The 16,498-nt window shown below is 48.0% G+C and overlaps 2 protein-coding genes and 1 pseudogene across 2 annotated transcripts; 2 read left to right on the forward strand and 1 right to left on the reverse strand.

Moving 5' to 3' along the window:
- Positions 1–2,729: 2,729 nt before the first annotated feature.
- LOC119304852 lies at positions 2,730–4,166 on the forward strand. The gene is made up of 2 exons (XM_037581617.1): positions 2,730–2,847; positions 2,953–4,166. Exons 1-2 carry the CDS (start codon positions 2,773–2,775, stop codon positions 3,682–3,684), a joined length of 807 nt encoding a protein of 268 aa, XP_037437514.1. The 5' UTR covers positions 2,730–2,772; the 3' UTR covers positions 3,685–4,166.
- A 3,456-nt stretch (positions 4,167–7,622) lies between these two features.
- LOC119304869 lies at positions 7,623–8,389 on the forward strand (annotated as a pseudogene).
- Positions 8,390–10,782: 2,393 nt separating this feature from the next.
- Positions 10,783–13,177, reverse strand: LOC119304885 (transcriptional activator ptaB-like). The gene is made up of 3 exons (XM_037581618.1): positions 12,919–13,177; positions 12,643–12,798; positions 10,783–11,654 (listed from the first exon to the last, which is right to left on the reverse strand). Exons 1-3 carry the CDS (start codon positions 12,973–12,975, stop codon positions 10,935–10,937), a joined length of 933 nt encoding a protein of 310 aa, XP_037437515.1. The 5' UTR covers positions 12,976–13,177; the 3' UTR covers positions 10,783–10,934.
- Positions 13,178–16,498: the final 3,321 nt, after the last annotated feature.

Raw genomic sequence — 16,498 nt, forward strand, 5'->3', positions numbered from 1 at the left:
CTCAAATAATTTTGAAATTTGTTCCCTTTCATTATTCATCAAAAGAAGGCCACATTTGATGGCCACTGACCAGGTTTCAGCAATTTCAGAGCAATATTGCTACATTCCATGCATTCAGTTGAGTTTTAGTGAATTATCAGAAAAGGACCAAATTTGCACTATAAGTGTTATGTAGATTGGTCCTGAAAAAAGTCCATAAATTATTTTATGCTACAATGTTGGTGGTGGATGAACTTGGGACAAGGAAAGCAGGAATTTCAAACCATTTTGTATGAATGGTCAACACTGCAAGTTTGACGCCAAATTAAAAAAGACAAAGAAAATGAAAAAAGGCTAAAATATTCAAATGCCTTTGCACTAAGCCATCTTATGTGCAGTAGTTTGTGGAAAAATTACTAAACTTGAAATACAACAAATCTAAAAAAATATTCACAAAATGGCCTATCTAGATGGACTTGTGTGGATTTCAAGGCATATGCACATGGAAATGGCCACATACATGACAAACTCCATGATAACATGCCCAAATTTGGCACAACTATTGGTGTTACCATTGTGAACAATGTTTTACCCCCTAGGCGCGCCCAAGTGGCTCGTGGCCCACTCCTTCGCCTTCTGGTCTCCTCCCGAAGCTTCTAGTGTCTCTTATGTCCAGAAAAAAAATCGTCAAAAAGTTTTGTGGCATTTGGACTTCATTTAGTACTGAATTCTAGGAAAGGCAAAAACAAGAAGAAAAAAACAGCAACTGGCACTTGGCAGTAAGTTAATAGGTTAGTACCAAAAATGATATATAATTGCATATAACTACATATAAAACATCCAAGATCTATAATAGCATGGAACAATAAAAAATTATAGATACATTGGAGACGTAGATACCCATTTTCCACCTAGCGAATCAATGCATCCATTTCTATTCATCTGTATCTCCCCACCAAAGACCTACCATTGTATCTATGATATCATTGCATACCTTCTTTGGTAGCTTAAAAATATACGTGGTGGTGGACGTGCGACTGACGTTTGTTATTCAGAAAGTGCCCCTGCGACGTGCGACTGACGCGATCTTCAAAATGTGTGCTATTTGCAGCTATGGCGGCCGCTTAGCCGCCCACAGGACCGGGACGTCATCAACACCCTCCTCGCTGACCTTCGATCAATGGCCTTCCGCATGACGCCTCCGCTTCCGCCACCTCCGTCGGAGCCTGATTAGACCTGTTGCTCTTGTTGCAGGGCATGTGTGTGTTCTTTGTTTCTAGGGCTTGTTGAGTTGTGCCCTCAGCATTAACCCTTCTGCTATTTTATCTATGTGTAAGACCTATGTGTGTGGGTGTGTTAACCTTGTTGGATGCTTGGCCCGGGCGGTTTGCTTTATAATATAAAGCGGGGCAAAAGCCTTTTTCGGTAATATACATGGCAAAATATTGAATGAATTGCACGATAGCCTTCAACGAAATCTCCTTTGCCCCCATAGATAACTATTTTCCTTCCATCCTTTTAGGTGCTTAATATTTCTTTCCAGTAGATGGAGAAAGTTGTTACTTCTATCAACACCAACCGTAGCTGGGAGACCGAGATATATGTCAGATACTACCTTTCTATCATAATAATAGTTTAAACATACTTGGGTTTTCACACCAACATTTACATTTGGACTAAAATAAATAATGCACTTCGTTTCACTCACTATTTGCCTTGAACTTGCACAATAACGACCTAGTACCTATCTCAATGAGGTTGCATAATTCACATGTTCCTTTATAAGTATTTGGAAATCATTGAAAAATGATAAATGGGAAAATGATGGTGCATTTATGCACACCCCTAACACCATTAGTGCCACTGACCTACTCTCTACGAGTCAGAGCAGTTGATTAACCCTAAGCATAGATATGAAATAAATAAGTTGGTGAGTGGTCACCCCGCGGGAGCCCCATATATGGAAGGAAGCCATCCATTTCTTGACCATTAATTCTCACCATATATTTCATAGATCTTACACATTTCATAAGGAGATCAACAAACTCTGGTTGAAAAACCCCAACTCTATCTCCATTCTCTCTAAAAGAAGCATCATTCCACATGATGGGATGCTATATGCATGTCAAGTTTCATAGCACGGTACCATGACTTGTATTTCTTCTTATTTTTAATTGTGACTGGACTCTCATACGTAAATAGAATGTTATATGCAACCATCCTTCCAAGAAGAAAAGGTCTTTGCATGATAATATATCTATTTTTAGGTCACGTCGCATAAACGCTACGTATACACTGTCACTTTTTTGGATACTCAATTAACCTTGGATATACGCACAAGAATTATTGGTTAGCTTTATTTTTTACTATCCAAACAAGCAATATATCACTGACCGAGGACATGCCAACACTTGTTAAAGAAAATAGCATGCAAGCAATTCGCACATGGAGCTTTCATATCCACAATTGACATAATTATTATTTTGACATCTACAATTGTGTATAGGGATTCATTCATATCTTTCATTATTCGCGGTGAAGGTAGATGGAGAGGCTTTGTTTTTTTAGACATAGAAAGTATTCTTAGAAGATAGAGAGAGAAAGTAAATGGATAGGTAAGAAGAGAAGTCTTGTTGGTGGGTGAGTGAAACATGGCCCATCCATCCGGCCCAGTAACGCCTCCCTAACCCTATCCCTAGTAAATAAATAGGAAGCAGTCGAAGGCAAGCAAGCTTCGCCGCCGTCCGGATCGAATAATCCCCACCCCACCCAAAACCAAGGAAGGAAGGAGGTATGGTGGTTGCCTCTCCTTCAACGCCGCCTCCGGCCGCCGCCGCCGCTGATAGCCCGCACCCGACCTACACCAAGGTAAGCAAGATCCTTCTGTCCCCACCTCCTTCTCCATACACTTCCCCTTTTTCTTTTCCATCTCGCTTCCCACTCATGGATGGCTGAATCTAATCTCCAACGCAGATGATTACGGAAGCGCTCACCGAGCTAGGAGGCACCTCCAGTCGTGATGCCATCGCCGGATTCATCCTCGGTCGCTTCACCGACCTCCCTGCTGCCCATGACGCGCTCCTATCCGCCCACCTCCGCCGCCTCATCTCCGAGGGCGTCGTCTCCGAGGGCATCGTCCGCAGCTTTGCATCCACCTACATCTTGCCAGCCCTGGCCCAGCCCCGCAAGGACTCCCTCACCGTGTCGGCGACCAAGAATTCGTTGGATCTCGATTTGGATCCATCTAGAGGCTTACATGCGAGCAACAATGATGACAACTCTTCCAGTGATGACGATGACGATGACTACACTTGTGATGAGGACGATGATGAATACACTCCTGCGCGTGCAACCTACATGCTGGGAAGGAAGCACGGCCGTGGACGAGTATCAAGCGTGGCCCTTCCTGTGTCCACACTTGATTCCTCGACGACAAAGAGAGGGCGTGGGAGGCCGAGAAAGGAACCAGAAGCAACGTCAAGGACCATCAAGCATGGCCCTAGCCGCCCTCGCAAGGACGCATATCGATTCCACGCGTCGGCATCAGCGACCAAGCCCAAGAAATTGTTGGATCTCAATTTGGACCCATCTGAGGGATTACAGATTAGAAGTGATGATGATGAGGATGTCTGCAGTGATGATGATGATGATGATGTTGACTACACCCCTATGCTAGGAGAAAAGCATGGTCATGGACGCCCATGAAAGAGGGGGCGCGGCCGGCCTTGTAAGGTTGTGTTGTCTGCCAATGGAGGAGGTGCTTCCTGCCCATTGACCCAGAGAGGGCGTGGAAGACCAAGGAAGAGACAAAATGCTTGTCGGCCAGAAGCTTCTTTTCAGAATGAAGGTGACACAATGCCTATGCAAACCCCCACAAGTGATTTCTTGACGCCGAAGAGAGGGAGTGGGGGCCGACAAAGGAGACATAATAACTCTAACTAGTATCCAGAGAGAGCGTGGGTGGCCGAGAAAGGATGAACAATCACAAGTAGAATCTTCTCCAATTGGGACAAAAAAAATCAGAAATTATAGGTTATAAAGGCCCAACTGAATAAGATCCCATTAGTTTGTGTTAGAGATATATTTGGGTTACATGTATTTGGTAGTCTAGGATTTGTAATCAGTCTCCTATCTTATCTCCAGGAGGGACTTCTTTCCCTCTAAGTCTTGTACTCAATATATACTCGCCCTCGAGGCTCAATAATACATCCATTGATTCCACCAATCCCTCTCTATTCCCTTCTAACAGTTTGTATTCGCCTTTGAGCCTCAACATTTTGCAATTTACTTGACATTTGATTAAGCTTGGTGGTGAATCTTTTCCTTTTGAGTGTTCCCCTTGAGTCCTCCCGCCTTTATTCTTCATATACATAGTGTTTCACCTCGGATCCAGCTCCAATCATGAAGATCGGAGCACCCCTAGGGCTTCCCCCGTATCATTTTCTTTGCTGGGAATACGAGATGTCCATATTATATGACCATGCAGAATTTCACCTAGAAGACCCATATCTCATCATCACTCTTTAACCTCAAGAAGATTTGATGATCACATTCAGTGTAATATATCGAGCGAAAGTGGAAAAGGGCTTTGTTTTGTGCCAGGCAAACAAATCCTATGTCATATGATCATTTAGGGAGATTCTCAAAATTCTTTTATGGTAAAAAAACAAGAAAATACTAATAATTAAAGCTTCATCCCATTGTGCCAAAAATGGGTCAATGAGCTCATCCATTTTGTTTAAAAGAACATGCCCCTTCCTAGTTCGTATCTTCACGGTCGGACTATTTATGACCCAGTGAGCATCCCATATACCGATTCTTGTACCTAACCCAACTCTCCAAATATGGCCCATTTGAAATTTTGTAAACCAACAACTAATCTCTGCCAAGAATAAGATGAACCCTTCTTAGGTCTAGTTTTCAAGAGATCTCCATTTGGAAAATATTTTGCATGTCATGCCTTTGCACAAAAAGTTCCAGGTCAAGTAATAAATCTTTAGCTTTGTTTTGTCGGCATTGTTGGTAGGTTAAAAGCATGCAAATCCCTATCCTATAATCTCATCCTTTATTGGGATACCCATTTTCATGAGGCGAATCAATGCATCCATTTATGTTCATCTGTATCTTCCCACCAAATACCTGCCTTGGCTTCTATGATACATTTGCATACCTTCTTTCCTAACTTAAAATATACATGGAAAAGGTTCGGATGACTTGGATGATAGCCATCAACGAAATCTCCTTTGCCGCCGTAGATAACAATTTTCCTTCCATCCTCTTAGTCGATTAATAGCTCTTTCCAATAGATGGACAATGTTGTTACTTCTATCAATACCAACCATAGCTGGGAGACCAAGATATATGTCAAAGACTAGCTTCTGTCAGAATGATTAGTTTGAACATACTTGGGTTTTCACATCAACATTTCGCTTCACTCACTAATTGCCAACTATGAGTGAAGCAATCTCGACTCTCCATTTACTTTCTCTCTTTAAGAAAAGCTCTCAGTTTACTTATTTTTTGTGTGTGCTTGTACTCAAAAGGGATGGAATGACATGATTCTTGTCCTTATTCCAAAGGTTAATTCAAAATGCACAAAAGGTGAAGGTGTAGAAGATAATAAGCTTACGTAGTACTTTATGCAAGGTGTGCTAAAAAATTGGTAACTCATTGTCTCAAATATTTCCTTGATGGTGATGTGGTCTCCCATCCGTGAAGTGCTTCTATTCCTGGTAGCCTGGTTACATATGATATTCTATTTGCGTACAAGAGTTTACACACAACTAATAATAAAAAGAGAGGGAAGGCATGGTACTATGCAGTGAAACTTGACATGCATAAAGCATGCGATCATGTGGAATGATGCTTCTTTTAGATAGAGTGGAAATATATATGGGGTTCACCAAAAATCTGTTGATCTCCGGCGGGTGACCTCTCACCACCATATTTATTTCATATATGTGTTGAGGGTTTATCAAGTGCTCTGACTCGTAGAGAGGAGGTCTGTGGCACTGAAGATATTCGGGGTGCGCAGAAATGCACCACCATTTTTCCATTAATCATTTGTCGATGTTTCCTAATACTTATGAAGGCACATATGAATTATGCAACCTCATTGAGATAGGTACTAGATCACGGCAATTAGTGAGTGAAGCAAAGTGCACATTTTCATTGTGAAGTCTATGTATGTGGATCTTATGGATCCTGGTCCTATTTTCCGCATAGTACATATTTGGAAAACAGAGTTTCCTTACAAGATCAAAAGTTCCATGTGGTTTTTGTAGAGGGATCTAGTTCTTACCAAAGATAATGTTGCTAACCGTAACTTTCCATGGTAGAAAATAAATGTGGTTTTTTGATTAGGAGGAGTGTTTCATCATTTATTTCGCCCATGTCCATTTACTGCCTTGACCTGGCGCACGATTCATGTTTAATGCAATTTAGCATCGCGAAGGATTATTCCCAATTTGTTTGGAAATTGGTTGGTGTTATTCATCATAAGTTGTAGGACGAAATCGGTGTGGGATTTTGTGCCATTTCTATGGGCAATATGGAATGTTGGAATGACTCCATTTTTAACAGATCATCTACTCATAATTTCTTGTAGGTTATCTACAAGGCTACGGCTTCAATCCGTATGTGTAATTACTGTAGCATGTGGACACACGGATGCTTATGGCCTCTTGGTGCACCCTGATGTGGATGGCAAGCGCAGAGTTTGTTTAACCACTTTGGCTGACGAGTCACTTTGGCCGATGAGTCACTCGTAGATTATGTAGATGAGCTACGTAATCTCGGGTCTGATCGATTGAGGTCGTGTTTTCTTTTTATTTGTATTAGTGTCCCGTGTCGATGCCTTCAACTTGATTCACGTTTAATAATATATATTTTTAATCGGAGGCGAAAGATTTGCCTCGTCCATTAATTAAGGAGTTTAGAGTTGCTTTTATCAAAAGAAGAAATAAAATTACAAAGCATTTACTCTCGTGGCATGATGTTTCCCAAGTGCTTTGCAACGGCGGTAGCATCCTAGTATTTCGCTCACACCAAGTGCTTTGCAACGGCGGTAGCACCCTCCTTTTTTATGTTGGAGAGAATGATGATTAGGGGCATGGATTTGTGCCGCAACACCCTAGTATTTCGCTCACACCAAATTGTCCAACAAGTAAGCATGGTGAGGGACGCCAACACCTTCCAGTTTGCCGTATTCTTCTCGAACATATTGATCCACCAACCCTTGATGGTACCCTCATCAATCCAACGAGAAGTGTCAATGCCGTCGAGGTTGAGCCAATCCTTAATCATGCCCCAAAGCCTCATGGTGAACCGACGCTTGAAAAAGTGGTGGTCCACCAATTCCACGATTTGCTTAAAGAGAAAATTCACTACAGGTCCTATTACTTGCGCTGGTGCCAGCTTTAGTCCCCGTGGTTACAAATACCCGAAATACAGTCACCAAACTTGCTCTAGGGGCCATCTACCGTCCATTATACGGTTTTGTGTACGTATATGGTGAGCTGGCTCTAGTCAACCGATGCCAAGTGTGCATTGACTGCCACATGTGCCCAGCTCACTCGAATACGCATGCACGCAGTTTTTTTTTTTTTTTGCAAAATTGCCAGTAATTAAAAGATCCCCAAACCCCGCCGCCGCCTCCGCCTCCGCCATGCGTCCGCTAGACGAGAAGGAGACCACGATGGTCTTCGACAAGCTCTTCAAGTTCACCGGCCCCAACCTGAAGCACCTCCTGGAGCGGAGGGCCCCGACCCGGAGCCCGGCCGCTACTGCCTCCGCCTCCACAAGAACCGCGTCTTCTACGCCTCCGAGTCGCTCGTCCGCCGCGGCACCGCCGTGTCCCGCACGCGCCTCGCCGGGGTCGGCACGCCCATCGGCAAGTTCACCCACGGCGGCGCCTTCCACCTCACCGTCCACGCGCTCGACCTCCTCGCCGCCCACGCGCGCCGCCGCATCTGGCTGAAGCCCGACATGGAGCGCTCGTTCCTCTTCGGCAATTCCGTGCCCACGTCCGCGCTCGCGCGCATCACCGAGAACACCAAGTCCGGCGATGGCGTCGTCGTCATGTCCATGGCCGACGTGCCGCTTGGGTTTGGGGTCGCCGCCAGGGGCGCGCAGGACTGCAGAAAGGCCGACACCAACGCCGTGGTGGTGCTCCACCAGTCCGACGCCGGCGGGTACCTCCGCAAGTAGGAGGAGCTCATGTGAGGTGAGGGTCGAGGCTTGGTTGTTCTTGTGTTTACTGATTGGACCATATGCGTGAATTTAGGGACCCAATTTCTTACTACTATCTTGTTCGAGAGTTCCTGCATATGGCATATGAATGTACTGGATGATTAATTGAGTATGAGATGAGGCGATTACAAATTTTCGGTGATAATTGGTCTTTTTCTCGCCCGTGAATGCACTAAATGGGAATTTTTGGATCAATACTTACTGAATTGTGTGGAATGAGGTCCTGGTATGTCTGTAAATAAACCACAGAACCTGATTTGTACATAGATGAATTGGATTGAAGAAGTATGGTGCATCACTTAGGATTATGTGGATTGAATTGATGAATTTGAGAACCTGATTTGTATCATTGAAGAAGTATGGATTGATATGTGGTCTTATGCTTGTTGCGGTGATGCGTTGAGTTACCTCGACCATCAAATCAAGGAAATGAATGCCGATCATCTGTTCCCTCCCGTGGTTGTGATCACCGATCATCTGTGCTTGCAATCAGTGTGCAGTTCGTCGACCATTCTGTATTCTGCAGTTTTCATACAGGGCGAGGCAAAGCGGATGTCTGATCGTAGTAGAGTAGTTTTCTTTTCAGGTAGTTCTGGTGGCTATAAATTTTGTCGCGCTGCAGCTTATCAGTAGGCTACTGCATTGTATCGTGTGAACTGTGAACTGAAAATTATGATGATGATACATTTCCTCTTGGAGACCTAATTGTTTTTACATTTGATCGACAAATCACTTAGGCCCCGCTTGGAATGCCTGTGAAATTTTACAAATGTAAACTATTACACCTGTATATTACTGTAGTCCAATAAAATACAACCGGATATTTTCCGCTGGTTGCAACTGCGTTTCTGCTAACTCGGTACTTGGACCAGATCACAGAACCAAAGCACGCGCGTCATGAGCCGAACGCCATGAGCCTCGGACGAGCAACTGCTGTTACCAGCAAGTCGTGCCGGCGTTTTTTTTGTGTGTGGCCTGGTTTGGCCTGTAAATGTTACGGGTGTAATCCGGGTGTAATCAGGCAAATACCGTCCGGAAACCAGCCGAGGAGGGAAAGAAAAACGACAAACCAAGCACTCACGCCGGTGGAAAAAACAGCTCTGTATTTTACACCGGTGCTTGGAGGGAAAACGACGAACCAAGCGCGCCGTTACCAAGAAGCTAACCTGCTCATGAATTCCCCTGGTTTCATCACGCTTGAGCCGGGCGGTCACCGCCGTCTCGGACAGGCCGCGCCGCGATCGCACATGGGACGACGATGGCGGCAGCAACCGACGAGGACAGTATCGACGAGAGCTTCTTCGAAGACGCTCCGGACGAGGAGGATGAGCCACCCAAACCGGAGGAGCATCTTGGGGCTTGACGTGGCGCCGCCTCGCTGGAGTCGCCCGGGGGCAGCTCTGCGGGTCCGACGTGCTGCGCTGCAGCGGGCGGGGACCCCATCCGCGGCCAGGCGCACGAGACAGGCAACGTGGCGCTGCTCCGCCACACGCTGCTCATGGTCACCGCCTTCCTATCCATCGCGCTCCTCCGGCTCCGCGTTGACACCGTGCTCCTCGACCAGCAGCCTGACATCGCGGTGGTGGCGAGGCGGTACGTGGTGTGCCTTCTCCACCACCTCGCCGTCGTCTCCTTCCTCGGACCGCGGGGGTGCGCACGGCCAGCGCCGTCTCCATCCTCAGTGGCATCTTGGCCGGCGCCGTGGGCGGGCTGCTGATGTTGGCATCGCGGCAGTAGTGGCCTCGCCTCTACACCACGGCGCGGAGGTGCAGGGCGGCGTGGGGAAGGCGATGAACGTGATGGCGGCGCTGGAGGTGCACTTCCCTCGGCTCCCACATGCGGCGGCCGGCGGGACGGACGTGGGGTTGGGGGCGGCGCCGAGCACGCACTCGCACTGCACTGCGAGCGAGGAACAGGGGAGCGAGAGGGATCCGACGGGGGGATTGATTTATCTCTGGCAATTTTACAAAACAAACCCCAGTTCCACGCGTATTTGATTCGGTCCGACCAGGTGGTGATGACTTGGCAGTCAGCACACGCGTGGACACCCAGTCAGCCGCCAAATCAGCGAATACGTACACAAAACCGTATAATGGACTGTAGATGACCCCTAGAGCAAGTTTGGTGACTGTATTTCGGATATTTGTAACCACAGGTACTAAAGCTGGCGTCAGCGCAAATAATAGGACCTGTAGTGATTTTTCCTCTTGCTTAAATAGAGGACATAGCCTGCAATTTGGCCATCCACGCCTTTGAAATTTGTCTGCAGTTCAAATCTGGTTTTTAATTGCAAGCCAAGTAAAAAAAAAACTTTAGGAGGCGTCCAAACCTTTCAAACCGTGTAGTTCTGGAGTGCCGAGGAATTGAGCTTTATATGCTGAAGTGGGGGTCTAGTTCAAGTGATGTTATCATCGTCCACAAAATGAATTGCACGAGAACGAGCATAGTATCATGCAGAGGGCGGGTACTTCCCTTTTCAAAAAATAAATGAATAAACATCTAAGGAAAATCAACAAGGCAAATCCAAATAAAACATAGTCGCACACAATAAAAGGGTACAAATATAATCCGTTACAGTATCCAAATGATGAATTTAGCAGTCAGACTGACACTGTGGATGCAGTAATATATGCCCACTTACTGGAGCTGGTGCTCGAACAGAACAGTTTAATGTTAAAAAACGACTGGGTAACAGAATGGCCATGTCAGGTTGCTGGGTTGCCGGAGGTGCCACTGGCACCGGAGAGGAAGACCCGACGGAGATGGTTCTTGCCGGCGTAGTGCTCCTGGACGTTGAGCTCACCTGAGATGAGCACGTCGCACATCTCGCACCGCACGATTATCTCACCGGCGGTGCCACTGGCACCGGAGGCGAAGACCCGATGGAGGTGGTGCTTGCCGGCGTAGTGCTCCTGGACGTTGAGCTTGCCTGAGAGGACCACGTCGCACATCTCGCACCGCACGTTTACCTCACCGGCGGCGTTGGCCACATTGTTCCGGTGCTTCCTCCCGTCCTCGTGCTGCCTGAGGTTGAACGCCGTCATGCACGGCACGCCGCAGACGCGGCAAACGATGGAGGGCGTGTTGCCTGCCGCCGGGTTGGCTGGGGACCTTGGGTGAAGTGGCGGCTTGGAGCTGGTAGTCACCTGCGGAGGCGGCGTTCTGGCGGCCGCTGGCGTAGCGTGCGGCTGTGGCCTCTGCTTCTGGAGTGGGGGCACCTGCGCTGGCGGCGCCCGCGGTTGCTGTGCCTGCGCCGGCGCTGCCACGTACTGCATCTGCGGTTGCTGCTCCTGGTATTGCTGCCTCGGCGGTGCCAGCGGCGGCTGTCGAACGCCGGAGACAGCAGGAGGCGGCCAGGTTGCTTGCCTCTTTGTCCCTGCGCGATGCGCAGGCGCAGCTGGAGGAAGTGATGCTGGATTCTGTACCTGAAGAGGGAAAAGAAAACATGATCACTGGCATGCAACTGTACAACCGATGCAGGTAAATAACGAGACCATTCATAGGAATCTTGAGAGCACAGACCAAGTGTAGCAGGAAATTTACTGGAGTAATTCTTCTTCTGAAACTAAATTTACGTAGCAGGAAATGTGATGTATACAAACAGGAGTTTATACATGTCAAGTGTAGTAGTTTTCTAACCACAAATTTTCCACCTACCTTGTGTTTTAATGACGAACTTATCATTAAACATCACTAGATTAAAGAGGAAATTAACAGGATCTCAACTAAAGCCATCAATGGAATAGATGCAGTAGAATTACGAACTGATGCTTTCTTTGAAATAAATGACAGAACTATCTTTCATACAGTTGCTGTTTCAATCAGAAATTAAGCACCGATGCCTAGAGGTAGTTCTATCATTTCCTCTGAACTATGTCTCCGAAATGTGCAGAAGTTTGCATTATTCAGAAACTTCTGTTCCACTATTTCAAGGAACAAGTATAGCATTGTTGGGAAAACTTTTTTTCTTCATACTGTTTGTGAACACTTAATTGGGACGAAAACATCATGCAAAGACTGGGCTAACATCCATATCAATTATCTCGCAAAAAAGCCATCCATATCAATTGTTTATTTTGGGGGTGAAAAGACTAGCCCAAAATTGTGTACTTCCGGAGCTCAACAAATGCATTTTCCTGACAAGTACTGTACCATCCTAGAACCAGAGTCATCTTTCTATTTGACAAAGCAACAAACTATTTCTATGTGCAGCAGAGAAACAAGTAAGCAAAAAAGAACTTCCGAACAATCACCAAGCTGGCCTTCCATACTGTGCAGAGAACACAACGATACAAGCTAAAATTGTCATGTGTAGCTTGATACAATGTGCCAGTTTCAAAACATGCTAAAGCACCTCTGAAACAAAAAAAAATGATAAAGCAGAAGAGAAAGTGACGACGATTTGCGACTCACCGGTAGAGGAGCCTGGTGATCTGCGGCGCAGGAAGCGCGGCGAGCCCTGATCCGAAGCTTTTGGCGCTCGATAGCGTTCTCCAGGGTGATGTCCGCGGCCGTGTAGTCTTCTTCTTGGTCGCTGTGAGCAACATCGACAGTGTGTGCTTTGACGACCTGACGGATCGGCATTGCAGGAAACAAAGCATTTCAGTTCAGGAACTCAAAAAGGACGTGGAGCAGTGAGGAGGAGAGTTTGAAAGCAGAAAGGGATTATGATTTGACACTGCTACTCACCGTAGGAGCTTTGGTCTGAAGCCTGCTGCGCTGGGTAGCGTTCATCCGGATGTCCATGCAGTCTTCTTGGTCGCCGTGAACCCGACGTGATGCAGCGACGTCGACGGCCCCCCTTCGTCTTCCTCCTTGATGGCCTGATCGATCGGCAATGGAGGAACTAACTATATCGGCGACTCAAAGTGGAAGTGGAGCTAGCAGTGATGGGAAGGTCAGTCCGAATGAATATGGTTGAGTGGGAGCGAATGGATTGAAAAATTGATGGAGACAACGAAAGGGGATCATCGTGGGTTGGTTGGTTCACCTGGCCTTAATTACAAGCTCCCCAAAAGATCTAAAAGATGAGGTACAGCACTCAGATCACGAGTAAATTCAGTGACGGTCACTCTGGTCAATATATTCAAGAATACACGATTTATGGTCTTTTTTTTCGCGGGCACCCGACTTACGGTCACTAAACTCACCTCAGTTTATATAGTGACGGTCACTGATACGTCTGTATTGTATTCTGCTGATGTGGCATATTCTTTGAATTGTTGACCGCTGTCACGAGAACTACAACCGGCAACCCAAGCGAGCCAGCCCAAGTGAAGCCCACCAGGCCGCAGCGCAGCAAGCAGCCCAACCAACGCTACACCGGGCCAAACTGGAGCCAGTGAGGCAGGGTGTGTGTTGCCCTACTTAGCGCGTGGTTGGTGTGTGTGTGTGAGGGGCACGAAAGAAGTGAACCCCGACCCGGCCGCCTGTGGCGTGTATCTCCTCCCACCTCCGGCTCTTCTTCCCCAGACCCCCCTTCTTGCTGCTACTCCAAGGGAGCGTATCTTGAATTCAAGTGATTAATCCACCGCCTAGCTAGTTCGAGAAGCAAGATCCGTGTCATTTGGTATCAGATTGCCGGTCCCCGCTTCCTCATCCTGGCCCCGACGCGCACGAAGAGCCTCAAGGCGGTCATGACGGATCTCGATCTGCAGAAGCAGATGGCGGATGCGGCGGTCGAGTGCGGCGGCATCGCTGCAACGTTGCTGGCGATCCAGAAGTCGCTGGACAAGATGGAGCCTACAGTGACCCGCATGGAGCCCGTGCTCGCGTCGCTCGAGCCCAAGGTCGCCGATCTCGCAGCGTGGCGCCCCGGCGTGGACCACGCGGTCGGGCAGCTCCAAACCGATCTGGGTGAGATTCGTGCTGAACTCGCCAAGATCTCCGCGAGGCCCTTCTTCCCCGAGGCGGGCAAGGCTGGTACTAGCGGGATTCAGCCCGCGGCGGACGCACCCTTCGTCACCAACAACACCAGTGGCGACGGCCACGGGCCCGATGCCCACGGCAGGACTCCGCCAGTACGGGTTTCGGTGGGGGGGGACCCCTTGCTCCCCGCACCGACCCCGGCCAATGGTACGTTCAGTACTCCATTTCCCCTTGCTCCCTTGCTTGGTCCCGGTGAAAATAGCGGCCCCGTGTCTGCACCCTGCAATTCTTCTTCCCACCTAGTCTGTCCTGAATTTGACGGGGACAATCCTATGGGTTGGCGCATCCGTTGTGAAGCTTACTTTCGTGTCTGTGCTATTGATCCCAGTACCTGGGTGGATACCGCTGTGGTCTATTTCATCGGCGCCGCAGCCCTGTGGTTAGAGTGGTCTCAAACCCACGTTAAGTTTCCGCAGCGGGAGTATTTTGTTGCTGCTGTTCTAGAGAAATTTGGCCGTTTTGAATTCCAACACCTAGTTCGCAAGTTCTCTAGATTAAAACAAACAGGTTCGGTTTTGGAATATGCCGAACAATTTAACATAGCTATGCATAGTCTGTTGGCGCATCACAAATCATGGGATCCTTTATTTTTCACCACGCAATTCTTGGATGGTCTGAATAGTGATATTAAAGCTGCTGTTATTCTGCATCGTCCGGTCGACCTGGAAACTACTGTTTCTTTGGCTGCATTACAGGAGGAGGCCTTGGAGCTCATTCAGCAAGACCGCGCGGAGATGACTGTAACCAACCAGCAATAGGGGGGCGGCCGTGCTTATCGTGCTTCGCCTCGTCCTCCCACCCCGCTGTCCATTCCAGTAGCCGTGTCCTCAGGCAAAACGTTGTCGACACCGATCGCTGGTGGGGATGATCGTCGCAGTCCAGACAGCTCCAAGCCTGCTTCCACTACTGCGTCCATTGACGACAAGCTCAAGACACTGCGTGCCTATCACCGTGCACGAGGCCTCTGTTTTACCTGCGGCGAACGATGGGGGCCAGGGCACACATGCGCAGCCACCGTCCAGCTGCATGTGGTCGAAGAATTGGTGGGTATGCTCAACAATCCTCCTTCGCCCGAGTCCGCTCACCTCTCAGCAGATACCTCGGAGGAAGATCTCTGTTTGCTCTCAGCGGCAGCGGCAACTGGAACTGAATCCCCGCGAGCCTTTCGTCTGCTAGGCCAACTCAAGCAACGATCCCTCTTGATGTTGGTGGATTCGGGGAGTTCACATAGCTTCATCAACTCCGACATTGCCGGCGATTGGCCTGGGATTCAAGCAATACCAACCCCTCTGAGAGTCAAAGTTGCTGATGGTGCTATCGTATCTTGCACTAAAGAGATTCCGGCAGTCGAATATCAAGTGCAGGGGCACAACTTTCAGTCCCCGCTGAAGCTTTTTCCTATGGGTGCGTACGATGTCATCCTCGGAATGGATTGGCTCGAATCCCGTGGAGTCATGCAGTAGATTGGGGCCAAAAGCACATGCAATTCCATCACTCGGGGGCACCTTGCCACCTGTCTGGAATTTCTGCCAATACCACTTCCTGCAAGATCCTTTCGCTGGACGAGCTGCATCTGATGCAAGCGAGAGACGAAGTGACACACGTGCTCCAACTCTGCTCTGCTAAGATAACACCGGACGGGATTGAGGTTCCCCCAGAAGTTCAGAATCTCATTTCTGAGTTCGAGCAATTGTTTGAGGAGCCCCGAGGCCTTCCACCAGAGCGTAGCTTCGATCACTCGATTGAACTGTTGCCAGGTGTGAAGCCAGTAATCATTTGACCCTACCGCTACAACCCAACACAGAAGGATGAGATCGAGGCTTTAGTGGCTGATATGCTGAAACAAGGGATCATCCAACCAAGCCGCAGCCCATTCGCATCTCCAGTTTTGCTAGTGCTCAAGAAAAATGGTGAATGGCGTTTCTGTGTTGACTATCGCCATTTGAATGCCATCACCATCAAAAATCGTTACCCACTGCCCGTTATCGATGAACTGCTCGATGAACTGGCCGGTTCAGCTTGGTTTACCACTTTGGATCTGCGCACTGGTTTCCATCAGATCCGTATGCGTCCTGAAGATGAAGCCAAGACTTCATTCCGGACACACCACGGTCATTTTGAGTTCAAGGTAATGCTGTATGGGGTCACCGGGGGGCCTCCCACCTTTCAGTCAGGGATGTGCGTGGTACTGGGGCCATTGCTTCGAAAGGGTGTGCTGGTTTTCATAGATGACATCTTAGTTCACAGCCGTAGCCTTCCCGATCATCTGGTGTTGCTTCGGTCCGTGTTTCAGCGTCTGAATGAGTACTCGCTGAAAGTCAAGCTCAACAAGTGTGTTTTC

This window comes from Triticum dicoccoides, chromosome 1B (assembly GCF_002162155.2).
Source record: "Triticum dicoccoides isolate Atlit2015 ecotype Zavitan chromosome 1B, WEW_v2.0, whole genome shotgun sequence".
Taxonomy (NCBI): Eukaryota; Viridiplantae; Streptophyta; class Magnoliopsida; order Poales; family Poaceae; genus Triticum; species Triticum dicoccoides.

Excerpts from the sequence above, each read along its gene's own strand:
- LOC119304852 (XM_037581617.1), top strand. The coding sequence starts at position 2,773 with ATGGTGGTTGCCTCTCCTTCAACGCCGCCTCCGGCCGCCGCCGCCGCT. Across the intron at positions 2,848-2,952 it reads CGCACCCGACCTACACCAAG|ATGATTACGGAAGCGCTCAC; the intron begins GTAAGCAAGATC and ends TCTCCAACGCAG.
- LOC119304885 (XM_037581618.1), bottom strand. The coding sequence starts at position 12,975 with ATGGACATCCGGATGAACGCTACCCAGCGCAGCAGGCTTCAGACCAAA. Across the intron at positions 12,799-12,918 it reads TTCAGACCAAAGCTCCTACG|GTCGTCAAAGCACACACTGT; the intron begins GTGAGTAGCAGT and ends CCGATCCGTCAG. Across the intron at positions 11,655-12,642 it reads ATCACCAGGCTCCTCTACCG|GTACAGAATCCAGCATCACT; the intron begins GTGAGTCGCAAA and ends TTCCCTCTTCAG.